The sequence below is a fragment of the Hypomesus nipponensis genome, chromosome 14, assembly GCF_054491055.1.
Source record: "Hypomesus nipponensis isolate SF chromosome 14, ASM5449105v1, whole genome shotgun sequence".
NCBI lineage: Eukaryota > Metazoa > Chordata > Actinopteri > Osmeriformes > Osmeridae > Hypomesus > Hypomesus nipponensis.
The window spans coordinates 9,919,115-9,947,063 of NC_140374.1; the positions used below are offsets into that span (position 1 = coordinate 9,919,115).

The window sequence follows — 27,949 nt, forward strand, 5'->3', positions numbered from 1 at the left end:
GTGCTAGCACTGTGTGTGGAGGCCTCTGAGCCCAGGCCGGGGAGCGGCCATACAGCCGACCTGCACTTGCCCACTATAACTCTCCAGCACACCTCGGCCGCCCTGCCCATGTCCCTGCTGCTGGCACTAGGCCTGGCGCTGGCTGTGGTTGGCCTGGTCCAGGCCCGTGCCAGGAAGAAGCTGTGCTGGAGCCAGAGCTACGAGAGACTGAGTGGCAGTGGCAGCACTAGTATGTTCCATGGTGTGCCTGAGCCAGACAATGGGGATGAGGCAGACATGGTGTACAGCAGTAAGGATGGTTCTGTGTACCGGCGCAACAGGGTCATCCATGACCAGGACAAGGAACAGGACCAGGACCAAGATGGGGATGAGAGCACGTATCTGAATAGATCCTAAATGCAGTGTAGCCCAGCCCGTAGTGTATTTACTCTACTCCCCAATGTTAAGATCTGAAAGTTTGAGGTTTCAAATAGATATCCATGTCTATATATTAGAAAAGTTCAATGGGAGTCAGATTATTTTCATCTTTGGATGTTAATAAAAGTTTTTTAGTATAAATTGTTGTTATATGAAATTGTTAATGTGCTTACCAATGCAATAAATTCATTTTTTAAAACTTTTTTTAGATCACAACTGGTCTCTGATTGTTATTAAGGAACATCCAGTTTGACATTGTCAAAAAAAGTTGAAATTCATGGATGTTACCTGCCCTAAATAAGTGACAGCATCACCCAACAAAAAGAAATTCAAGGCAATGTGGTTATTTGATTACACTTATGACTTTTTTGAATGTTCCATAGATGTCTGGTTGATCGACAGACGTAGGATGGATCAGTTAATTAGTCAAAAGTAGTTAATGATGTAGGGAAAGATTGTTGAGTATGGATTGTACAGTCCTTGATTACAGATCAGTAATCAAGGAACATACCTTTTATACTGACAGATCCTCTTCCATAACATGCCAGACAAACAGGTTCCATTTCACTCAAAGAATGTTGACCAGGATACAAAATATCACATTTCAGTGGCAAAAGAGGTAAGAAAAGTGTAACTGTTCCATTATGTACCCTCCCCACTCTTCAATTGCATACCTTTAGTCAATGGTATGACACACCTCTTATGTAAATGCTGACTATCCCAGATAAAAGGGCACTGGGAGTCTCCATGTGTAGTTTCACTGAAGAGCTGGCATGGTGATTGCTGGGATCTGGCATTGATAAAAAAAAAAAAAAACTTTTTTAAGCTCAGCACCAAAATCTTTTTCCATGGTAGGATCAAGGTTTCGGAGATTCATCCTGAATCTCTCTCTCATACTGATGACCACATCTATTTACTTTCTTCTCTGGCAAACTCCCAGACCGACATGCTCACAGAAGAGATCCCTGACAGTGGCAGATGTTGCACCCCAGGAGTATGTTGATGACCTACCCACCTGCTCTGCCATCATCAGTGGGGACATCGAAGGCCAGGGGAAAGGTAACCTTAGTCGGCTTCTGACCTCCAGGAGGAAGAGCAGGCTTCACTCTGAAGAATTCTACATCAATGTTACTCAGGACTGTAAGGCGTATGTCAAAGACCGAGGGTTCCTCACAACAACATTGAGTGACGAAGAGAGAGACTTCCCTATTGCCTATTCTATGGTGATCCATGAGAAGATTGAGATGTTTGAGCGACTCTTGCGTGCTGTATATACTCCTCAGAATGTATACTGTGTACATGTAGACCAGAAGTCTTCTAAGCAATTCATGAATGCAGTGAAAGCCATCATATCCTGCTTTCCCAATGTGTTTGTGGCCAGTAAACTGGAGAGTGTGATCTATGCATCTTGGTCTCGGGTGCAAGCCGATTTAAATTGCATGATGGATTTGCTGAACTCAACCGTTAAGTGGAGATACCTACTCAACACATGTGGAACAGACTTTCCCATTAAAACCAACGCAGAGATGGTTCAGACTCTTAAGTTACTCAACGGTAAGAACAGCATGGAGTCTGAAGCTACAAATGATTATAAGAAAGGCAGATGGCAGTTCCATCACAATGTTACAAACACTGTGATTTGGACCAGTGTGAAGAAGACTCCCCCTCCCATCAGCACACCCATGTTCTCAGGTAATGCCTACTTTGTGGTCACAAGGGATTTTGTGCAGCATGTGATGGAGAGTAAAGAAGTCCACAACCTTTTAGAATGGGAGAAGGATACATACAGCCCAGATGAACACCTGTGGGCTACTCTTCAGCGTATGCCTTCAGTTCCAGGCTCAAAGCCTGCTAATGAAAAGTATCATGAATCCGACATGATCTCCATTGCTCGTCTGGTAAAGTGGTCTTACATAGCAGGAGATGTGAAAAGTGGTGCCCCCTACCCACCATGTACTGGCACCTACAGAAGAGCAGTGTGTGTCTATGGGGTCGGAGACCTACAGTGGCTGCTACAACAACACCACCTCATAGCTAACAAGTTTGATCCAGAGGTTGATGATGTTACCATCAGATGTCTGGAGTCAGTCCTCCGACACAAAGCAATACATAATCATCTCAAGAACTGATGATTTTCTAAAATGTTTGTGTAATTTTCTTTGTAAATATGACAAAATATATTTGTGTATAAATGATCTGTTTACATTTGTTCCATGTAGTTTGTATGTTAAATGTGAAGAGTGCCAGAAACATTTACCATGCAATTTGCCAGCCATGGACTTTTTCTTCCCTGTTCAAGATTATTTTAGTTCAGCATTGACTGTCTGCTGATACCAAACATCCAAACCATGATATGCACAGCCACCATTGATGCAAGAAACAATTACCATGCAATTTGACAGCCATAGACTTTTTCTTCCCTGTTCAAGATTATTTTATTTCAGCATTGACTGTCTGCTGATACCAAACATCCAAAACATTATAAGCACAGCCACCATCGAAAAATAACTGCTGTGTAGTTACATTCATATGAGTCTTACATAAATCCAGTTTTATGTAAGCAATTCCTTGTACAGTACAGACCTTTTATTCATTGTTACATGAATAGCAGCTACTGTGTAATGCATGCATCCTACTGTAAAACACATTCTATTAAAATTATTTTTGATAAGCACTTTCATTTCTAATAAATAAAAGCATACAATTGGGTTCAGAAATGTACAGTATCCACTCCAAAATAATCAACATACTACAGAAATTAAAGAGACGTATCCTTATTTGTGTCACTACTTTATGATTGGTTCAGGTTTCACATACACTCTCACTATTAAATGGCACCCACCCACGACACTCAGATAACACTATTTCACTTGGGATTCTTGTTCTATGAAAGTGTTCAATGACACCTCCTCTAAACAATGCCACGCAACAGTTGTCTAATAACGTAAAATATGGTTCAAATTCAAATCAAAGCAACCATAAAAAATATATTAATCTCTGTCCTTTATCACCTTCTGAATATAAATATATATTTAAATTTAATGAAGAACATGCATCAACCATTTGAAACAGAGTGCCTTAAGTACATGGCAACAGCAACTGTTACAACATCAAAAGATATCTATGTTTGGCTTGATATATAAGAGGTTATAAAAAAATCTGAAAGAGAGCAGTGAGAGAACAACCAGATATCAGGCAAATGGCACACTAACACAGCTGACAGATAAGTTCCATAATGTAACAGGCAGCATAGTCGCAAAAAGGCACTCTGACACAAAGAGCTAGACTCCAGTCGCAGCACACAGGACACAAGTCACTGTGTTTCTATCCATGTTTTTCTCTGTGTTCCTCTGTCCTGGCCTGGCAGTGCTACGGCTCTCACTCAGGAAGTGCGGCGGCAGCCATCTCCACTCTGGCATGCATGTCCTGATCAGTCCTGAGGGAGGACAGCAGGCGGACATCACACCTTTGTATTACTGAAACCAACTTAGCAATGCAATAGAAGCCTTAAACCCTTATGTCTCTCCTTATAATGAGTTGATGTGCCAATTACAGTTTCATATCAGAGACACTTGGTGAGGAAAACAATCAAATAAAAACACTTGTTTGATTTAGTCAACAGAATCCATTTGCATTAGTGGTGGGTTGTTAAAAGAGTACAAAGAGTGAAAATATTTGGTTTGCATAGGCAAGGCTAGCATCACAGAAGGGTGTAGGGTACACTGAGGTAGAACTGCAGGAATTCAGAGTCATGCGGCCAGCAGTGTGAAGGGACAAGCTAAGTGTGGGGTGAATACTGGTTAGGAGGGCCACTTGCAGCCATGGCAACAGTGCAATCAAAAACATGGTGACTCGATGCCTGTCCAAACCCTTCAGTCTCAACACTGAATTCTACAACCCAAACACCAGAAGTCGTGCTCTCTTACCAACCTACCACTTCAATTCAAAACCTGTGAGTTTTAAAGAAATGATACTTCATTACTCTCTTAACAAACGTACACAGAATTTGAGAAATATTTCATACCAAGAACACAACAGTCGTTATTGTGCACTTTAAGATTGTCACTTGGGATTAAATTCTTAATGTAATTATTTCTAAACTGTCCTCGAGGCCTATGAAATCAATGCATTGGTTAGCTATAGGACAGACAACAGACATCATGGTTACCACCACCACATATAAATTAAAAACCCCTTGTCCTTGATTTATGAGGAGTTAAGTATCTTAATATTCCATAGGACGGTACCACTCAGGTTATCTAGTTCAGAAGGTGACAATGTCCTTTACAGTAGGGATATAGCCTGAGGGGTTTAGTTGCATTCCTCAAAGCCAACCAACAGATTTGTTGTTAGTGTCAAGCAATGCAAAAGATGCCGAGACACCTGGCCTCATCTCTGGGGTGAAAGTGTAGATACCTTTTATGGCTTTTCCTATTTTTTTCGTCGTCAAACCTTAGGAGGGGGGTAGGGAAAAGGGGTTAGGGTATAGAGAAATATAACAGCCAACAGCAACCAAATATCTAAAGAAGCACCATGAACAGATACCAAGAGAGAAGTAGCCAACTGCTGAAGCACAATAAGCTACCATGCTAATGAATTTCTAGAAAACAGGTTATTGGAAAAGCTATTTACCCACCCTATTTGAGAAAATCCATGTTTGTCTTACTTAACGTCTTCTCAATTCAGCTATTTACCTTTTACAAATCTTAAGTTCTCAGCTTGGCATAAGAGGCTTCAGAACAATTGCTTTGACAGGACAGAGGAAGTCAGCAGAGGAAAATGTTCAGTCCTTCATACAGCTCCCCAAAATTTACCCTCTGTGTTATTCCTCTGATACAGTACGATCGACTGATGCCCTTGACAATAAGTTGACGGTGTCTGGGCAGAGCTTACTTACTGTTTTATGCACTCTGGTATAGAGACATACTCCATGGGGACCAGCACAGCCAGGTCAGTAAGGCTGAAAACATATTTGATCTTCTGGGTAAACTTGGAGCTGAGAAAACACAGCAGGGATGTTAAGTCTGTGAGTGACAACAGTGCGGTAGACCTTGTTGTTATCAAGCACTTGAACGCCTACCTTATAAAAGGCTTAGTAATGGCCAGGAGGGTTCGTATGAACCAGGATGGGTGGACAATGATCAAAGACTTGAGATTCTTTCTTAACCTGGCAAAATAAATAAGTCTTGTTACCCTGACGGAACATCATCCATCTGGGACCTGGTTCTACAGACACTCCTGTACATGACAGATGGTGGCAGTGACTCACCTCCTGTCAACCTGTTGATAGCACTTTCTGAGCCAGCCGACACTGGGCATCTTCCTCCGAGACGTGGCCCCGTTCAAATACACGATCATGTAGTTCTCAGCCACCAGCAGCTCCAGCGTTCCAATAACATACCTGCACAAGGAAACTGCATCAGCTAGGGCACTAGGTGGGGATCTTAAGTCAAGGAAAACAAGATACAAATATATAACTAAAAAGGCCTTACTTGAAGAGATTGTCCATGATGTATCTGTAGTTTGGTTGATTGCTTTCAGGCATAAAGCACACAGCAAACACAATGATGGCATTCAACCCATCTCCATAGTAACCTGTACACACAAATAAAACAACAATGTAACTGGACTGCTCTTTCCAGAGCCATAATTCAGGTTCTCTTGTCCATGACAGACCATGCCATGCCCCTGACCTCCGTGGCTGATGACTCTCTTGTAGGGCTCAATGGCCTTCATGTCCACGCGGTGCTCCTGCTCCCCGATGCGGAAAACCCTCCAGCGCCGGCCCTCATCCCTCTCCTCTGAGGCAGAGTACTCCTGGACCGACTCCACACCTTTATGCAGCAGCTCTGTGGCCTTGGGCTTGGGCAAGTCATCTGAAACAGAAATAACTTCTTCAGCCAGTAGGTCATCTGGCACATCCTGGAGCTACTGATACCCCAGTTTATCATTTCTCATTCAAGGTACTCTGACACTGTATGTGGAGCACAATATAAAAAGCATGATATCTTATAGACTAGAGCTGAATTGTATCCATGGTGGATGGACGTCTTTGAAACTTACCTGAACACCTTGAGTACTAATAACAAATATCCAGAAAATATTACAATATATACATATCTAGCATTTGATCCATTGCCTGATCAACAATGTCCCCAAATCAAACAAGAGAACCAGTAATCACGTATTGTACGGTGTATGGAATGTTGAACATGCAATGAGTAGGAGGGACAAAATGTTTAAAATTGCATAAAGCTAAAACAATCTCCAAAAAAGCTAATCTTCCCTGTACTCCTCAGCTATCTGTCTGAGAAGTGGGATATAAACCATAGACGATTTGAAAGGGATAAGGAGTGAAGGCATGCTTACAAAACAAGAAAAATGACTTCAATGCAACAGACAACACATGGTCACACCATTAATTTGTTCAAATAATGGAATTGGAGGCAGAAGAACAGAATCTGGAACGTTTTGGTTGATTGAGCCAAAGCAGTGAGGAAACCAGGGGCTGTCCAGGAGACCTTACCACATGGAAGAGAGAAACATGCTGGTGGCCTGGGGCCTGTTTCCAGGCAAAGAACGGAATCAATCCTTCCGAGCGACAGAGGAAAGCAGCAGTGTGGAAACACAAAAACATAACAGCACATTTCAACCACACTCAGAAAACTTGGTCACACCACTGAAAGGTTAGGTAAGGAAAATTGGTTTCTCCACTGAGGGGGTTCACCACTGGGAGAAACAGACCTGAAAAAGAATAGTATTGTCCCACTTTAAGGCTGACCAGGAAACAAGGTGGGTATGCTTGGCTGTCTGTCAAGCCATTAATCTCTTCAAAAAGCCTGTCACTCTTATTGTCCCAAACATTGCGCCAGCAACGGATTTCACTCCATTCCGAGTGCGTCTTAAGCGATTTTAAAGACAACATGCCAACTCAACACAAAAGGTGGACTATGTTGCAGGATATTATATTGCCATCGGGCATTAAATTACAATTTATACCTTCCCATTCAAACTCATTGCTGTTATCTGAGGGTGTGTCTATGTCATCCAGGTCCAGCTCAGTGCTCTCGTCCAGTTCGTCTGAAAGAAGAGAGCCCTCACTGCGGTCTAGTGTTAGGCTGATGTCTGGAGCAGCCAGTTTCTTCTTGATCTTCTTACAACTGTTCGCAGCATAGCCTGCACCTTCAGGGGGGCAAATAAAACACAATAAACAATAACACTTAATCATTCAATCACTTCATATGTAATCACTGGAAACAGTGGAGTGAGAAGTCTGAAGGGTGATGTTTGAGAAGATCCTGTACCAGGCTGTTCTTCTCCAGATGTGCTAGTGAAGAGATCATCATCAAGATTAATGTCCTCTTCCTCCTCCTCTTCTTCGGGTAATGGCCTAGAAATGCAGACTCACAGTCAGGTCTTTCATCTCCCAATGTGCTACTCAGGCATTCATGAGAACTTGTTACAAAGATTGTGTGGTTGGCATGGGGGGGGGGGTATTATGGAGCCACACCTGGGGAAATCCTCATCCTGCCATTCCTCTTTCAGCTCCACCCCTTCCATTCTCAAACGAGCCTCTGTCGTTGCCACAGATTCCTGACGCTCCAGACTGCCAAACAGAAGTCAAATTCAAAAGTAATTTGAATTTCCTCTGATCTCACTATGAGATCCTCAGTGTTCCCCAAAACATTCATAATTTAAAGAGCACAGACACAGAAAATCAGCCAGTCTAATAATTCATCTGTAAACTGTGGCTTATGACTCGTACACTCCTTAACAGCTGCCTTTCAAGCCAAGTTCAGAGTTCAGCATATAACAGATGGTGTGTGTGGACAATCAATACCTAATTCAGCCAGCTAATTAAAAATCACTCTGAACTCAGCTTGTAAGTGGAATCCCAAGCAGGCCACTGGCTTCTTAAAAGGCTTCAAAGTTAAGAAGCAGTGTGTTATACAGTCAGGGTTTAGATTATAAACCATTAGGCCACTTTCTAATGCCTATCCATCTGTTTCCTTGCGGTATACAGAGCTCTTTTGGTGCGTTAATCAGTAACACTAATGTACTTGCACAACCAGACACAAAAACATTCACTGCATTTTTCCATTCAAGAAATTCCACAACATCAGTGTAGCAGTTATGCAGTGTTAATCTCCATGTTACAATGCAATCCAGCTAAGAGAGGGAGCAATGTAAAATGAATTTCCATGAGATTGAGGAACCTAAGGACCATGCACCAAAACACAGCATCACTTTGGTGCCCAATTGGCCACATCCTTTAAGAAAGGAGCATAGTCTTGTTTTCAAATGTGGGTGGGACAGCTTCTTTTTTTATTTATTTTTACTGAGGATGCAGCCATTACATTTCATTTTCTTAATATATGAACTGTGTGTGTGTGAGGGGGGGGGGGGGCTGCAGAGGTTTCAAACATGCTTTGACGTGTTGATACAGCAATTCCCTAAGTAAAAGTTGATATGCACTATGAATATTTGAAACACATCCTCCTTATCTAATTACAGCTGTGTTCCAACACCCCTAATCAAACCAGGGAAACTCTTCAGGATGCAAATTACAACAATGGAATGGGTATGAGGTGACTCAACCATATGTCCATATGAAGTGTAATGTCAGTGTCCTCATAATTAGAAAAACACACAAAAATAGAAAGGACATCAGACCTTCCGTTGTGTGCAGGCGCTGGGCTTTGCTGGGGAACAGTGACAGGAGTAGAGCTTCGCTGCGCTTCTTGTTTTTGTCCATTGTCTCGAGTTGCAGTTTCCTGAAGTGGACCTCCTGTTTGGGTTGTACTCCACGGCGCTGCCTCTTCGCCATTTTCCAAAGTAGAAGTAGACTTGCTGTCTTGCAGGTCGTCTAGTGCTTCGTCCTCATACTCTTCTCCAGATACTTCAAAAGATGAAGGACTCTGAATCTCCCTAAGGTTACTTTCCAGTGTCTCATAAGTCTTACAATCCGTGTCTAGTACTTCACTGCTATTGTTGTTCAGACTCCTTTCGCCCGCACTCTTCAGCACCACTTCACTCTCAATCACATCTGTAGCCATAGGAGATTCTTGCCTGCTGTTCTCCACATAGAAATCTGAGTTTAAAAAAAAGAGATGGCAATAAAATGACTCAATCCCACTATCTATAACCTACCCAAAAGCGAGGCTAGCAAGCTGGCTAGCAAGCACAAAAGTGCAACTCAGAAAGACCCTTAACTCTAGGCTAGACTTGTTGCTAATGCACGGTGACTGCTAGCACTAGTGGTGTGACTAGTTGGTGCTAGCAAATAAAGGCTAAAAAACTGTACCCGAGTCTCTGGTAGAGGAATAATTATCGCGCAAGGATAACTAGCTACCACATTTATTTTTTACTGTTGAACACAATAATTGTCAGAAGATAAAAAGATAGCTCAGGAAATCGATTTGCATTCGCACAGTACGTAGCCTCAGCTAGAGCTGGCTGGCTAACTAGTCTGCTACTCCCTAAATTCTTCCTCCTTCCCTTGACACTCCTGTTCTGCAAACCCCGTTAGTTAGCCAGCCACTGACCAGGTCTGTTCGTTTTGTTCGATGTGCAGTAGTGTGAGTAACGGGACAGCTCCGCATACACAGAATAAACAAAACAATCACACACTTTAAAATCAGGATCTAAGACAAATTACATTGCTAGCTATAGTTAATACATAACTGTGCAACTTGCATAACTTACGTCAGCGTGTGAACGGTGAAAAATTTAAGACTTAGGGAGTCTCCGTCGCGGGCCTGAAAAAGAATGAAATATGCTCCAACAACTACGCCGCGAGGAGGCAAAAGCTTATAAAACGGTACACAATAGGCACAGCGACTTCTGGTCCACAAACAGAGCTTTTATGAACAACATTAGGAGCCAATTAGCTACACTTGTGAGCCTGACTGTCCATAATATTAGGGTTGACTCATGTTAAATGGAGTAAACTCCCATTTAAACGGTCAAAATCAACTTCAACTGGGGGTCCGGGCTCAACTCCACACTATTTTCCAGAGTTGCTAGCCACACGTCGTCATCAACACCCCTCCAAACAAATTCTACGACATTGCCCTCTGTTGGTTTAGTAAATAGGGAACGCTAACGTTTCTTCCAGTAGCCTACTGGTTTCTTCGTAAGTAAAACGCACATACATATTCAAATCAAATCAAATCAAATTTATTTGTATAGCCCTTTTTACACGCAAGCATGTCACAGAGGGCTTCACATACGCCCATAGAACTGCCCCTCAACCAACCTAAACCCTCAAGGAAGACAAGGAAAAACTCCCAGAAAAACTCCCAACGGGAGAAAAAATGGAAGAAACCTTGGGAGGAGCAATTCAGAGAGGGATCCCCTCCTCCAGAGACGGTTGGCAAGAGAGAGGAGCAGAACACAAGCTAAACATAGTCATACAGTGTCAATGGGTTTTAAAACACCAAAAATCCATTGTTCGGCTTTATAGACGTTGGATGGGACCTGGAAACTCGCTGTTGACCGTCACGTTAATATTAAAGTATACTAGCAGTGTACTTATTTATATACTTTTTTTGTACTAAGTAAACTGAATTGGCCCACTTTTTAGGTCATTTAGTACACTTTAAAGTACACTTTTAGTGTATTTCAAGGTTTACTTTTGAATACTGCAAAGTAGCCTGTGTAGTGCACTTTCAGTTCATCAAGTATACTTCCTCAAGTACTTCAAAGTATACTGTGGAATACTCTAAAGTAGCCTGTGTAGTGCACTTTCAGTTCTTCAAGTATACTTCCTAAAGTACTTCAAAGTATACTTTGGAATACTCTTAAGTAACCTGTGCAGTGCACTTTGAGTTCATGAAGTATACTTCTTAAAGAACCTTAAAGTATACTTTGCAATACTTTCAAGTGCACTTTCATTTAATGTATTTATATACGTCAACAAGTACACTTCCTAATCTAACTTTGTTACTATTTACTAATGTATTAAATTGTAAGTGGGCATCTCAAACGCCTCAGATCTTGAACACATGGCGAGAACAGGACCCTCATAACAGTTTACTGCAGAATTGTAGCTCTTCACTGCATTTTCACTCTCTTTTCCAGAATCCAGCTGTTGTTATCAAATGTAACAGTCATTTAATTTATGGTTACAATGGTAAACCAGCACAACAATGACAATTACTACGCAACAAAACTCTACATTCTAAGCAGACACATTTAAAAAACGAAATTCATGAAGTTAAATTTGTGTTTCGAACAAACGGCAAACTTATCAGCAAATTTTAACACTATTTACCACCTTGCATCATGGGAATTGACTAGCCAATGAGCCACACTATCTCCATTATTTCACGTCGTTATTTCATTCTTCAGTCAGTTTCACAGTATAACCTTCAAATTCTCAAGTAGCTTTTTCGTTTTTTTTTCATGAATACTCCAATTGATAATTATTTGTATAAGAGTATGGGGTTTCAGAATGTTTTAGCTGTAATTGAGGTTACAGCTTCAGTAACAAAAAAAGATTCAATGTGCAATGCATTAGATTTTCATAGACATGAATAATTAGAATGAGATGGATCTAAAAAATGTAACCTGTAATGTACTTTAAAATTATTTTGACAGTTTTTGCTGTATAATAATAGAAAACATACATCCTACTCCAGAAAAAGATGTATACCATTTTCTGTTTCTAAGCATACTTCTTAAAAGTACGTTATTGAGTAAATAGTGAAGAGCTACGAATCTGCAGTAAACTATTATGAGGGCCCCGTTCTCGCCAAGTGACTCAAGATCTGAGGCGTTTGAGGGGCCCATAAACATTTTAATACATTAGTAAATAATAGTAAAATTACATTTAGAAGTTTACTTGTTGACGTACTTACATTAAATGAAAGTGCACTTGAAAGTATTGCAAAGTATACTTTGAGGTGCACTTGAAAGTATTGCAAAGTATACTTTGAGGTTCTTTAGGAAGTATACTTCATGAACTGAAAGTGCACTACACAGGCTACTTTAGAGTATTCCAAAGTATACTTTGAGGTTCTTTAGGAAGTATACTTCATGAACTGAAAGTGCACTACACAGGCTACTTTAGAGTATTCCAAAGTATACTTTGAAGTACTTGAGGAAGTATACTCGATGAACTGAAAGTGCACTACACAGGGTACTGGGTATTCCAAAGTATACTTTGAAGTACTTGAGGAAGTATACTTGATGAACTGAAAGTGCACTTCACAGGCTACTTTGCAGTATACAAAAGTGAACTATTTTCAAAGCATACTTAAACGTATATTAAAAGTAAACTATGTTCTAAGTATACTTCTTAAAAGTATATTAAAAGTGAACAATTTTCTAAGCATACTTCTTAAAAGTATATCAAAAGTAAACTAAAAGTGTACTATCCATATTTTAGTATACTTATAGTATACTTTAATATGCTTCTTTTTTGTAAGGGTACTCTACAACAACAAAAAAAGAGACGTCCCCTTTTCAGGACACTGTATTTGAAAGATAATTTTGTATCGGCCTATAAGTCGAAATAACTTCTTTATTATTATTCTTTATTTAAAATCGTTATTGTAAAGGGTTTGAACAAGGTTTCCCATGTTTGTTCAATGAACCATGTAACGGTGCGTTCACACTGCAGACTTTTTTACCGCTCTTCACCGCCGGCCTTCCCACAGTGCACCACGCTTGGGGGCGTGTCAGACAGATTAATTCAGAGCTGTAGTTCTCTTAAATCACTGTTGTAGTTCGTATAATGTCATGGCAAATGTGCAGACAAAATACAACTTTTACACACATTAAGCAAAAATCCGATACGCATTCTGGATCTGACATGATCTTATCTACAGCACACAATAGGTTATCTTTTTCCACACTTTTTTTAGGCCAAGTGAAAGATTAAATGCCACCCGCACTCTATGTACAGTAACGGGTCTTGTTCCGGCTGGAAAAAAAGATGCATCAGACATAAACGTTGACATGTGTAACCTTTCATTATATTACTCGAAATCTCTGCAAATCAATCGCTAGATTATGACTTTCCACTACACATTCACTGTATGGATACAGTAGCGAGTGGCTGCCAGCCAGCATTTCAGCGTTGAATGTCAATCGTGTGCCGGGTGAGCTAGCTAGACTATGCAGCTAGCACAGAAGAAAGTTACGTAATGTGAAAAACTGAATTAAAGTTCAAAATACAACACACCAGGGACGCCGACAACCTCAGCAACCCTGCGCCAGGCATAATTCTTTTTGTTTACATCTCTGTAATTGAACATAGACGTATCATACAATACTGGGTATGAAGACACACATACGATGAGTTGATCTTCCATCTTGAAATTGTCAAACCTAGAAATGTTTACCATGACCAACAGTTGCTACGTTACAAGAAACAAGAAACCAACCCGATTGGCCATCGCTGGCGTTTTCACGCTCCTCATTTACATAAAGTTGAGAAAATCCAACTTTCACCGCCCCGCTCGCCTTCCCACAATGCCCTACACGGGCGTCAACGCCTGGTTTCATTGAAAATGAATGGGAAGCCGACGCCCCGCTCTGCCCGCCCCGCTGCAGTGTGAACGCACCGTAAGGGATAATGCCCGACAAGGTGTCCAATATTATCTGATAATGGACGATGTTATGGAAGGCTTACTGGGCGAGTATTAAGACGCCCTCGTGTGTCAACCACGCGTAATTTACGCCGACTTGGCATGCAAAGTCGTCTCAACCACTCGTAAAAAACGCAGACTTCCATACAAAGTCGGAGTCTTTTACGCCTCGAATTGAAGCGTGTCACGTGACACGTTTCCATTTACATATGGAAGGCCTAGTGGGCAAGTATTAAGACGCCCCCGTGTCTTTTTCGCCTCAAATTGACGCGTGTCAAGTGACACGTTGCCATTTACACACGTAAATTACGTTTCAAACTTTGAGACGTGTCAAAAGCACGCGTCTAAAAAAACGCGTGCTTTGAACGTGTCACGTGACACGTTGCCATTTACACACGTAAATTGCGTCTCAAATTTTGAGACGTGTCGAGCAAACCACACGAAATTAACGCCTGGTTTGGCACAATCAGCGTCTGGTTTTCCAAAATTAAAGTCTGCTTGCTTGAATCTCCGATGGGAAATTATGACAACAATTGTAACATCTAATACGTAAGTCAAGTAGGTGATGCTCGTGCGAGCTACTATGAAATGCAATGTTGGTTAGCTAGTTAGCTATTAGTATGAAGTTGGTGGTCACACTTGCAATACTTGAAAGGGGTGCAGACTAGAGACAAATAAATGCAGTAATATCAGGCTGGCTGGTTGTCTGGCTTGGAGCTTTGTGAACTTTCCTTGCACTGCGATTGCGTTGCCTCAGTATTGTGCGCGATTTGGTTTCACTGCCAACATTCCTTAATGTAAGAGGCAATGTGCAAACTCAGTTGGTGGCAAAATACAACTGTTGTTACTATTCATGTCAAGTGTATTTTATTGTCATTTTTAATTTCTTATGGTTGTACAAACAAAACAGAGTTTCCCCAGGACCATGATGCCATATTAAAAAACATGACAGTAAGGTACCAGGGTCAACGTATATGTAGCCAACAGTGACAGGGCAGTATGTACACTGACAGGGCAGTATGCAGTGACAGGACAGTATGTACACTGACAGGACAGTATGTACAGTGACAGGACAGTATGTACAGTGATTGGAGGTAGCAGTTATGAAGTGATTGGTTCTCGTGCCAATATATTGTGATGCCAATTTGTTGAGCGGTCATCTTTCTTGTATAGACTTAGAAAAGTGAAATACACACGGTGAGATAAATAAAGGTTCATCGGCTGTCCTTCACATTCACACACTGTTGTCTTTATACTTAACAGATCATCTATGATGTCCCAAAGGCCCAACTCATTTCAGGTCAACTTATGGCAGCAACCTTGCACGTGGGGTTCACTGTGCAACCAGTCCAAACCAAGCTGCTGCTGGGCCAAGGGATGATTGTAATGGCACACTGGGACTTGTAGATGACCTGAAATAAATATTTGTCTTTCAGCTGTTTAAGATGTAGGCCTACTGCTTTTAACTTGAGTTGAACGCTGTTAAACACTGCCACGGTCGACAAACACTAGCCATGGCTCTACTTCAGAAAGGATACTGTTCACAGCTGTATGAGTCAATAGGACATTACCATTACCTGAATGACTTGTAGTGACCGGGAGGATATGCCTGTTGTGATGATAGTATAAACCATGTTAGATTGTTGGCTCTGTGTATTGTTTGGGTCTCCTCTCCCTGTCTTCTGTTGCTGTGTCTTTGGTTCTGTTGCAGGATGGCAGGCAGGTAGAGGAGCTGTGATTGCTGCAGGGGCACACCAGTGACCTGTGCCTTGGTCCTTAATAAGCTGCGCCCTAACAAGCTGGGTCTCTCCATTACTAGCAGGAACATCATCACTGTTTGCTTTTTAGTTTGTAATGATTCTCTATACTTGCACTGATCCCACATCCATTCCCTACACTACTAATTTACATGACCGTCACATACAACCGTTTTTTTGCAAGCACTTTCTATTGAATAAATACACTGTTATCCATGTTCATGTGGCTTGCCACTTCCTTCATTTACTTCTGGAGCAATAAAGTATCAATCTAATCTTTCTATGAACCTGGTTAACACAAAATATCGTACACTGCTAATCGTCAGCTAACTAAATGGTAGGCGAATAGACAATCAAGCTTGATATGGTATAGTCATGAACTAGCACTGTTCAAAGATCTCCAACCCAAGTTCTCAATGTCTGCAGAAAAACACAAAAGAGCAGAAACCTGCTCTCGCAATGCAGTGTTAGGCTACTAATAAAATAATTGTGATAACTTTCATTTATCTTCACAGTTCCCGCTCACTAGGGATAATTTTCCATAACAAATAACGCAATGCGTCCTCTACTTTTATGAGGTGACCTGACGCTCAGGTAATTGACCCTTTAGTGACACCATCTATATGGGTAACACCATTTTCATTATCTGGGAAATCATACCCTAATCTTTTGTTACATTTCCTTCTCATGTAATACACTTTCCCCTACATTCAGCCTAATAACATACTCCAAACTAACACAATGTACCATCATTAGGCTACAGTGTCTTGGTAAAGGGTGAAAAATACTAGATTTTAACTAAGCTTCCATTCAGGATTACCACTGCAGATGCATTGATTAAAGAGAAGTTTAAAGAATTATAATAGACATTTTTGTAAGTCCAACGGTAATATCTGTAGGTTGCCACCTACACTCAGAAGCCAATTGCTACTAAGAAACCCTTTTAAAATCAAGCACTCTAAAAGTAAGGTTATACAATTTAATTTGATGTCTTTAATTAATTCAATTATGCCTTATGTGTCATGGTGTGTGGTGGGGTAGGACCCAAACGCAGGAGAGTAGCCATACATTGCCTCAAACAAAGGGTTTATTCTTTTAAACGGGAAACAGCCAGGGTCAGTAGCGGTGTTAGCACATTCGGCGCCCTAGGCAAGATTTTTCACCAGCACCCACTCTTATGCCGCCCTAGGCGGCTGCCTATGTCGCCTATAGGAAAGACCGGCACTGGACAGGGTACTCACATTAACAAGGGTAAGGACAAGACAAAGACTGGACACAAAACAGGAACCTAAAATACACAGAACCAAACAAGACACAGGTGGACAAGATAATACAAACAAGAACTGAAACCACTCAACGAGACACAGGTGAAGACAATGGCAGACACAAGGACACGGTAGGGCAGGGCAAAACCAAAAACGGGGGCACGGCTGTGGCCGTGACATTATGCCTGTCCAAAGGTGGGTGACTGTATTATACCAGACTTCATGTACTGTTTGTACAGTTGTACATGGGTTGTGTGTATGGGCAGTCTCAGGGTTATGTCACAGGTGTTGGCCTCTGGGAACATCCTTGGTGCTGGGGGAGGACCAGGGGGACAGAAAGATAGTCAAAATATAGTATTTTCCTTAGAGTAGAGGTGCTAGACATGTCGTAAATGGATACAGGTCACTATACAGACGTTGAATGTATTCATTTACACAAGATGGTAGCCTACACTAAACCTTTCAAAGTGCCAATACACACATCTGTATAAGCCCGGCATGAGGTGTGTAGCCAACCAGTGCTTGTTTAATGCTGTCATAACTGGATTCATAAGAAGATTAGATAAGAACTTCAGGAAGTGACAAGCCACGGTAATAAGAATAAACATGTATTTATTTAATAAAATGTGCTCACAAAGAAACGGTTGGTAAATTAGTAGTTTAGGGAATGGATGTGGGATCAGTGCAAGTGTTGAGTGTAAAGAATCATTACAAACTAAAAAGCAAACAGTAATGATGTTCCTGCTTGTAATGGAGACCCAGCTTGTTAGGGCACAGATTATTAAGGACCAAGGCACAGGTCACTGGTGTGCCCCTGCAGCAATCACAGCTCCTCTACCTGCCTGCCAACCTGCAACAGAACCAAAGACACAGCAACAGAAGACAGAGAAAGGAGACCCAAACAGTGCACATAAAGGCAACAATCTGGTTTATATACTATCATCACAACAGGCATAGCCTCCCGGTCACTACAAGTCATTCAGGTAATGGTAATGTCCTATTGACTCATACAGCTGTGAACAGTATCCTTTCTGAAGTAGAGCCATGGCTAGTGTTTGATGACCATGGCAGTGTTTAACAGCATTCAACTCAAGTTAAAAGCACTAGGCCTACATCTTACACAGCAGAAAGACAAATATTTATTTCAGGTCATCTACAAGTCTCAGTGTGCCATTACAATCATCCCTTGGCCCAGCAGCAGCTTGGTTTGGACTGGTTGCACAGTGAAACCCACCTGCAAGGTTGCTGCCAGAAGTTGACCTGAAAATGAGTTGGGCCTTTGGGACATCATAGATGATCTGTTAAGTATAAAGAATGATCTGTTAAGTATATGTGAATGTGAAGGACAGCCGATGCACCTTTATCTCACTGTGGCTGTGTATTTCACTTTTCTAAGTCTATACAAGTTTACAATCTGCGAACTGAGAACTGTCTAATTGTGGCCTAGGCGATGGTGACAACCCAGGCCTACTCATACATTAACTTTCACCTGTGGATTGTGTCTCTGTCTTGGGTCATGACCAAGGATGTCTCCATGGCAATACTATCTGTGAACTGAGAATCTGACTGATTGTGGCTTAGGCGAAGGCGCCAACCCAGGCACACCCCTGTGCTGAGGTGTTTTTTGCCTGTTCCCACACTGTACTCCCCTAGGAGCATAGTCTGGGGGTTGCCTTTTTTTCTCCTCTCTCCTCATGTTATGCTGAATATTTCTTCCCGTCCTGTCTACCCCCTTGTCATGTTTGTGTATTAGAAACTGCAAGTGGCAGCTCGGATCTAAGACGGATTCGAGAGACCGCAGATAGAGTGCGGCTAGTTAGATCAACACTTTTATTATTGTTGTTGATTTTATGTAAAGCACTTTGAGCTGCAATTCTTGTATGAAAAGTGCTATATAAATAAAGTCTTACTTACTATACAAGGAAGATGACCGCTCAACAAATTGGCATCACAATATATTGGCACGAGAACCTATCACTTCATAACTGCTACCTCCAATCACTGTACATACTGTCCTGTCACTGTACATACTGTCCTGTCACTGAACATACTATCCTGTCACTGAACATACTGTCCTTTCACTGTACATACTGTCCTGTCACTGAATATACTGTCCTGTCACTGAACATACTGTCCTTTCACTGTACATACTGTCCTGTCACTGAACATATTGTCCTGCTACTTTACATACTGTCCTGTCACTGCATACTGCCCTGTCACTGTACATACTGCCCTGTCACTGTTGGCTACATATACGTTGACCCTGGTACCTTACTGTCATGTTTTTTAATATGGCATCATGGTCCTGGGGAAACTCTGTTTTGTTTGTACAACCATAAGTAATAAAAAATGACAATAAAATACACTTGACATGAATAGTAACAACAGTTGTATTTTGCCACCAACTGAGTTTGCACATTGCCTCTTACATTAAGGAATGTTGGCAGTGAAACCAAATCGCGCACAATACTGAGGCAACGCAATCGCAGTGCAAGGAAAGTTCACAAAGCTCCAAGCCAGACAACCAGCCAGCCTGATATTACTGCATTTATTTGTCTCTAGTCTGCACCCCTTTCAAGTATTGCAAGTGTGACCACCAACTTCATACTAATAGCTAACTAGCTAACCCACATTGCATTTCATAGTAGCTCGCACGAGCATCCCTAGACCTACTTGACTTACGTATTAGATGTTACAATTGTTGTCATAATTTCCCATCTGAGATTCAAGCAAGCAGACTTTAATTTTGGAAAACCAGACGCTGATTGTGCCAAACCAGGCGTTAATTTCGTGTGGTTTGCTCGACACGTCTCAAAATTTGAGACGCAATTTACGTGTGTAAATGGCAACGTGTCACTTGACACGCGTCAATTCGAGGCGAAAAAGACGCCGACTTTGTATGGAAGTCGGCGTTTTTTACGCGTGGTTGAGACGGCTTTGCATGCCAAGTCGGCGTTAATTACGCGTGGTTAACACACGGGGAGTCTTAATACTTGCCCACTAGGCCTTCCATACACTAGGCCTTCCATACAAGTCGGCGTTAATTACGCGTGGTTGACACACGGGGGCGTCTTAATACTTGCCCACTAGGCCTTCCATACAAGTCTGCGTTAATTACGCGTGGTTAACACACGGGGGCGTCTTAATACTTGCCCACTAGGCCTTCCATACAAGTCGGCGTTAATTACGCGTGGTTAACACACGAGGGCGTCTTAATACTTGCCCACTAGGCCTTCCATAGTCGTTTGACATCTACTTCTGGATAAGTTGCAACATCGTCAGACCTATAGGTCTATTTATGGATTACGTACTTGTGGATAACGTCGTCGCCATACTTTTACCTACATTTTTGAGTACATTTATAGTTATAAAGTTTTTGCCAGTTCATCATTTTGGAGCTTTTAACATGAAGCAAAGGCATTGTCAGAAGATGACTTTTAGTCGTAGCCCAACATTATAAACATTTTATAGTCGGTTGCCTGATCGCGTTGTTGTACCCAGTCAAAGGAATAAACACACAGGAACATCATGAACATTCAATTGTCTAGCCCAGTTATCCTGGCAAAACATGTAACATAATGTTCTATATTTATTGCCAGGACACGGTCCAAGTAGCCTAGGCATACGTAAAATTGAAGCTAATTCGTTTGGAATGTCTAGGCTATAGCCTACTTTGATGTTACATGTTGATGTTTAGCCTATTCAATTTAACAACTTCAGAAGGACAAGACAGGCAGTGGATAACATACTGGTCGAGAATGTCTATTGTGGGGCTATTACTAGAAACATTGGGACTCCAGTTCCAAGAGTGGATGGTGGGAGAAGCCCATATAAAAGTAGCAGTCTATTCTATCTATTACTAGATAGGCCTACTAACTAGCCTGCCAGATCATTTAGAGTTGGCCTTAAGTTTTCTTCACTTTACATCTATGGACTAAGTAGAATAACTGATTTATAGCCTAGGCCTTATAATAAGATAGACCTGTATTAAACGATTAGGCTAATATTTTGTTAAACATGTAAATCTAACTGGGAAGAGAGATCATATTTCTTCCATTAATAGCTTTTCTCAACTGCCTCCCTATAAATACTGAATCTAATTAAAAATCCTTCATCTCACCTACAAAGCACATTGATGGTTGGACACCAGCATAATTTATAGAGCTTGTAAGGCTGGGTGTCACCCTGTCCCCACCTCTCATTCTAAAATCTTGAGACAGAGTCTCTGCTTGATGGGACTCACACCTCACTGTGTTACGTTGTTACTTACTGTCACATTAGTAGTCGTGTTGATAAGTAATGGTCAAGATATGGTGTGATTGGTTATTCTTGTGTATAAAGGGAATTGTGGAGCAATGTTCTGTGGATTCTTCATCTCCTGAGGCCTTCTCCTCAGCTCTGGCTTGTCCTTCTCGTTCCTCACCTCCAACTCTCTGGGTTTCCAATCATGGTAGCGTAAGTAAGATTGAAACTCGTTGCTTTGTATCATGTTTACCTTGTAATTGATTTAATTAATTTGCAATGTTATTAAATGTATATTTAATTTCACCTTACTTTGACCATTCTTGCTCAGATATAACCCATAGTCAAATAACTACAATTTATTGTATTGTAGGTATTTACATAATTTGGTTAATGTTAATACACCATTCAGTTTCCCCTCTTCCATTAAACCATGGGGGAATCGTTTTTGCAGTTTGGCAAATATTAAACACCCTACAAACTCATAGTACTTTATTACCCGACTAGAACCCTGCACTCCCAGAATACATCCCAGAAGTATGGTGGACACAGAATATTGTTTAAAGGATTGCTGTGTGAAATCTCATTAATAGAGGATGATTATCCTTAAATAACCATATGGAAAAAACGCCTCTTCTTCCTGAGGAGACTTAAGAAGTTTGGCATGGACTCAAGTCATCCTCACTAACTTTTACATATGCACTATAGGGAACTGACTGGTTGCATCAGTGTGGTATGGGAGCTGCACAGACAGGGGCCGCAAGGCCCTACGTAGTGTGGTGCGGCCTGCTAAGTTCATAATTGTCAGGAGGCTCCCTGCCCTACAGGACACCTACCACACACGATGCCTCAGGAAAGCTGGCAGGATCTTAAGAGACTGTTACCACCCATCCTTCAGTCTTTTCCCCCCGTTGCCTTCTGAATGCACATTGATATGTATATTGATACATTGATACACTGTATTGTGGTCACCTAGACTATTCTAGGTTGTGGTTCAGTGAAAGCACAGCTTCTTTAGTTGGCTATAATTGTTAAATACTACTTGAGAAAGCATATATGTTCACAGATGTCAATAGGACATTACAATCACCTGAATGACTTGTAGTGATCGGGAGGTTATGCCTGTTCTGATGATGGCATAAACCATGTTAGATTGTTGGCTTTGTGCATTGTTTGGTTCTCTTTTCCCTGCCTGTTTCTGTGTCTTTGTTTTTGTTGCAAGATGGCAGGTAGGTAGAGGAGCTGTGATTGCTGCAAGGGTACACCTGTGATCTGTGCCTCGGTTCTTAATAAGCTGTGCCCTAATATGCTGGGTCTCTCTATTACTAGCAGGAACATCATCACTGCTTTTTAGTTTGTAATGATTCTCTACACTCTACACTTGCACTGATCCCACATCCACTCCCTACACTACTAATTTACATGACCCTCACATCCAACAGTTTCTTTGTAAGCCCTTTTTATTGAATAAATACATTGTTATCCTTATTTTCTGTGCCTTGTCACTGCCTGACGTGCCTACGTATCTATCTATTCTTCCTTCATATATGAACCCGGTTATGACAGCTTTAAACAAGCACTGGTTGGCTACACACCTCATGCCGGGCTTATACAGATGTGTGTATTGGCACTTTGAAAGGTTTGAATGATTATATCCACATATCAATGTATAATTATTAAATGTCAAAATGTGAATAGCCTACAAACAATTAGCATACTACAGGCTAGAGGCGATTCTAGGTTTTAAAACATGCTCAAAATGAATACTGGATCTTAAAATGGATAACTAATCATTAGAGTACAACAAGCCATGATAGAACATAAAACTCTGACAGCACTTAAACATGTTCTGCAAAAGCACCCCCTGCACCTGTTGTAAAATCCTCTATGCTACAGGCTGTGCACAGTTGGCTACTAATAGTTCTCAGTAAAGACATTTTAACATATGAAACATGTAGCCTAATGCACGACTTGATTTCACTCAATAAGGTTTGAAAAAACAAGTCAATTAAGTTCTCAATAAAGACATTTTAACATATGAACCATGTAGCCTTATGCACGACTTGATTTCACTCAATAAGGTTTGACAAAACAAGTCAGTGACGGCGGCGACGTAGCTACTTAGTAAGTGTGTTGTTTGGAGATGAAGTTAACACGTAGGCCTACATTCATTGATGTCTGCATTTCAAAAAGTCTGCTTCCGAACAAAGTGCTTTGCGCGCAGGAATTTACGCCTTTTGACATTGTGTTTCTGCCTCTTTGACATTATTTGCAACACATTTTAGTTTAACTCGACACTTAGCCTGACAGAGCAGGCTAGTTCCGAAGTAAAAGTTACCTTGGTTACGAATCTAGAACTAGAACCAATAACTTATTGTGCTTTTATACTCTTTGACTAGAATAAGCCACCTTAATGGAACTGAATTATCGCTGAAGTAAGCGAGACTTGGCGAAATAAGTCTCGCTTTTCCCTAATCGACGTTGATGGAACACCCCCACACGTGAAGATAAATACGCGTTTATTGCAATCATTGTATTTGAAACAGGTTTGTGTAGCAGTTGAAGTAGATGTAAAAGTAAATTATGAATCTTAATATAACCTGTTAACGTGTTATCACCACTAGGTGGTACCATATAATCACATTTTACACAGAAGTGCTTTCACCTGGGGATAGCAAATTCACCCATCGAACCTTTACTGAGACGAAAAGATACAACTGTCCTACTTCAAGTATTTCAGCATCCAAAAGCTTAGATACAATTGAGGGCTTTTGGATTTTGACAACCTAAACATATTGAGCACGAGTCTGTCATTCTTAAATAGACTAACGCTTTTGAAAGCTCTTCAGCATTATAAATACAATATCGTTTTTCTTTTATCCGAGGACATTCATTTGAATTCACATAATTTGTTATTAGCCCCTTGGTCAAACAAGACTGAATAATACATGTTAAGTTTCTGATGTTAGTATAGTTAGATAGTTAGATACTTAATACCGTGTCTGTGATCACCAAATCAGCCTGTGTAATTACTAATTAACACATTGCTATTTACTCTATTGGATCATTAAGCCTCATTATGAATAGGGTAATCCAGTCAAATTGAAAGTTGATGCTTCCTTTTTATATTTTATTTCGGTTGTATTTGCTATGTATTCTGTTATCATTCCCCAATTAAATCAATGTTGCCTCTGATGTTTCATAATTAAATATGGTGGCATAAATACCATTCTGATGGATGTATTATTTGAGACAGACATTTGGAATATAGGTCGCACTTGATATGGAAACAATGATACCAAGCAATTGACGAGTATAGGCGATCTTACAGCATGCCGTTGTGTAACACACTTCGAAAAAGAAAGTAAGTCCGTAATGTATTTACCTTTAGACGCTTGAGTTCTAAATATTTCTGACGGTCCCCACAGCGTAAGTTATTTTTCTGAAACGGTGGCTAGCTAGCTAGCTAACTTCCGGGCTAAGTTAGCTAGCATAATACTCGTAGCAATGCTACTACCATGCTAGCCTTCTCATTAGTACATTTTGAAGCCACACTAAAGCGTTTGTGGCATAGTTCTTGTCCATCAAAAAATATTAAGTTGGAATGTTCGAAATTGCATAGGCTATGCGACGTTATGCTGTGAGACCACATTCGAACATCACATATGTGCAACGCTACTCCTTTACTACGGTGGCCCACGGGTGCACACCACAACAACATTAGCGAAGGAAACAAAAGTTGAAAAATAAACAAAATTCAATTAAATTAAACTTTATTTTGCCATGTATACAATACTAGGAATTTCATTTGGTATTCTCCATGCAGGCTATAACATATAGAACAACAATACAGAACAGAAAAACAATACAAGGACAGTTAGTACCAGTATGAGCAAAAATGTACCAGTATGAGCATAAATTAAACATTTATGAAAATGCTGCATTTCAAAAAACAATCAACTACTTACAACACCACAGAAGTGACAACACAACAGCATTGGTTCACGCCACCAACATAATGGGAGTCAGATGGCTGGACGGTTAGGGAATCGGGCTAGTAATCAGAAGGTCGTCGGTTCGATTCCCAGCAGTGCCAAATGACATTGTGTCCTTGGGCAAGACACTTCACCCTACTTGCCTCGGGGGGGAATGTGACTGTACTTACTTTAATTCGCTCTGGATAAGAGCGTCTGCTAAATGACTAAATGTAAATGTAAACATCAGCCGAGAACACAACAGCATTAGCTGAGAACACTGCAGCATTAGCCCAAAACACAACAACATTTGCAGAAATGCAGCATTATTCCAACCAAGAAAACAACTTAAATTCACCAATGTAAGTTGGTTTTATTATATTTTAATTATAATATTATGTTTAACAAAATTCACTAAATGCCCTCTCTTAGCAATTTTGTACTGCGTTATGTTCGATAGCAATTAAACCTCCAAGACAGGTACAGTAGAGTACAGATGCCCCTAGTGGTCTGGAGAACTTCTTGTTGTGAGCAGCTTGAAATGCAGCGTTTCTGCAAATGTTGTTGTGTTTTGGGCTAATGCTGCGGTGTTCTCAGCTAATGCTGTTGTGTTCTCGGCTAATGCTGCAGTGTTCTCGGCTAATGCTGCTGTGTCCTTGGCTGATGTTGGTGGTGTAAACCAATGCTGTTGTGTTGTCACTTAATGTTGTAGTGTTGTAAGTATTTGAATGTTTTTTGAAATGCAGCGTTTTTATAAACGTTTTGTTTTTGTTAATGTCGTTGTGTTTTCAACTTTTGTTTGCTTTTTTTTGCTTTTACGCGTTAAATAGCATTCACGAAAAAAAGTGTTTCTAGTGTGGATTTGTTATAAAAACGTGCTATGAGCCGCCACAAGAAAAATGTTAAATTGGGGTATAAACCGAGGCTTTATTTCCGAAAAATACGTCAGTAGCTGTAATTGTATTGCAGATAGACTGAAAGAAATACTGTGGGCCGTCATAGCACTGTAGCCTATTCAGTGCAGCTGACAGTTGATGCATGTGTTCTGTACAATTGTTGTTCTGTTCAAGTTATGTGGAACTTATACTGACAGGTCTAACAATGTCATACTGTCGTTCCCCCTGACTGATCCGGGGATCTCAGCTAGGAACAAGGCCTGCCTCACAGACATCTTTGCCAGGATGACCAAGCACCACCTTCAGCTGAACCTCGCCAAAACAGAACTCCTCATCATCCCGGCCAAACCCTCCATCTCCCACGATCTCTACATCACCCTGGGATCCGCGACGGTGACCCCTTCATCCTCTGCCAGGAACCTCGGAGTGACCATGGATGACGAGCTCTCCCTCAAAGCCCACATTGCTGCGGTCTCCCGGTCGTGTAGATTCACCCTCTATAACATCCGGAAGATCAGGAGATATCTCTCTGAGCATTCCACCCAGCTGCTAGTCCAAGCATTTGTCCTCTTAAAGTTGGACTACTGCAACTCGCTGCTCGCCCGTCTCCCAGCATGCGCAACCCGCCCTCTCCAGAGGATTCAGAACACGGCAGCCCGTGTCTACCCAGACACTCCAATGTTACCCCACTCCTCATCTCCCTCCACTGGCTTCCCATCACTGCCCGTATCAGATTCAAGACCCTGGTACTGACCTTCCGAGCATTGAATGGGACTGCACCCGACTACATCAAGTCCATGCTCCAGTCTTACACCCCCACCCGCCACCTACGGTCTTTTTCTGACAACCGTCTGGTGGTCCCACTGCTCAAGAGTGCCTGGTCCGAACACAAGCTCTTCTCCTGTCTGGCCCCCCAATGGTGGAATCAACTCCCCCCCTCCATCAGAGACACTGACTGTCTCCCCACCTTCAAGAAAAGGCTCAAGACGCACTTGTTCCAGGAGTACAACGGTATTTAGGAATGGTTGGCTGGACCTGGTGTTTCCTCCAGGATCACAATGACTATTATTGAGAGACTTGTTGCTCTTGTTGGTTAGTTGTAACTGCCTTAAACCTATTGTACTCCCTGCAAAATATATTTTTGTTGCTTCCTTTTTTCCACAGGTACACCCTTGCACTTTGAGGTTCATGTTGTTTAATTGTAACTTGTTTAACTACATGCTCATATGGTTCTTCCCTTTGGGACTAGTTTTCACAATGTATGTTTCATGTTTTGGCTACCCGCAATGTTTGGGGCTGTCTCGTTGTTATGATCAGTGACCTTTGCACTTTTGTAAAGCTCTCTTTTGGAAGTCGCTTTGGATAAAAGCAATAAATGCATAAATGTAAATGTTATTGGATGTGGTAAATACAGTATGTTGTTGACATCTACTTGGTAGCTCCTTGAGTCTAACTATACTAACACAACTATTTTATGGCACCCATTTTCTTTCTTGCTGACTTTCTATCAACTGTTTTGATGAAGCTAAAAGCTTTTGATGAAGCTTTTTAGAAATTATGAGAAACTATGAGAAAAGAAATTCAGAACTTAAGTTAGGTGGAGAAACAGACTGCTCTTCTTAACTTGAAAGCAGGACTGAATATTATGATCAGGGAAGGAAACTTTAACCTATTTGAGACGCATCATCATGAAGGTTCTAGAGCCAATTTCCACAAGTGGGATAGTGGGAAGTATTTAGGCTACTTGAAGTATATTTCTAATGAGAAGAGACAAAAAGGATTCATGTGCATGTTTTATGCAAT

At 41.2% G+C, this 27,949-nt stretch overlaps 3 protein-coding genes across 8 annotated transcripts in view; 2 read left to right on the top strand and 1 right to left on the bottom strand.

Annotated features, from left to right (window-relative positions):
• The window catches only part of LOC146258535 (proprotein convertase subtilisin/kexin type 5), a 95,202-nt gene extending 94,582 nt beyond the window's left edge, over positions 1–620 (top strand). The window contains exon 18 of the mRNA XM_084671803.1: positions 8–620. Coding sequence (XP_084527929.1) covers positions 8–396 — 389 coding nt within the window. The 3' untranslated portion in view covers positions 397–620. The remainder of the gene's footprint in view (positions 1–7) is intronic.
• Positions 621–1,316: 696 nt separating this feature from the next.
• On the top strand, positions 1,317–3,084 carry gcnt3 (glucosaminyl (N-acetyl) transferase 3, mucin type). The gene has a single exon (XM_084671804.1). It carries the CDS (start codon positions 1,317–1,319, stop codon positions 2,544–2,546), a length of 1,230 nt encoding a protein of 409 aa, XP_084527930.1. The 3' UTR covers positions 2,547–3,084.
• A 107-nt stretch (positions 3,085–3,191) lies between these two features.
• On the bottom strand, positions 3,192–10,512 carry bnip2 (BCL2 interacting protein 2). Of its 6 annotated transcripts, none has more exons than XM_084672196.1 (13): positions 10,123–10,511; positions 9,091–9,508; positions 7,928–8,023; positions 7,722–7,807; positions 7,417–7,599; positions 6,111–6,293; positions 5,910–6,012; positions 5,687–5,818; positions 5,498–5,584; positions 5,315–5,413; positions 4,834–4,869; positions 4,352–4,367; positions 3,192–3,853 (listed from the first exon to the last, which is right to left on the bottom strand). In XM_084672196.1, exons 2-12 carry the CDS (start codon positions 9,471–9,473, stop codon positions 4,361–4,363), a joined length of 1,395 nt encoding a protein of 464 aa, XP_084528322.1. In that variant the 5' UTR covers positions 9,474–9,508; positions 10,123–10,511; the 3' UTR covers positions 3,192–3,853; positions 4,352–4,360. The 6 variants fall into 6 exon arrangements, with proteins under 6 accessions (XP_084528322.1, XP_084528323.1, XP_084528319.1 ...); XM_084672197.1 differs by having other exon boundaries at positions 4,344–4,367; XM_084672193.1 differs by lacking the exon at positions 4,352–4,367 and having other exon boundaries at positions 10,123–10,508.
• Positions 10,513–27,949: the final 17,437 nt, after the last annotated feature.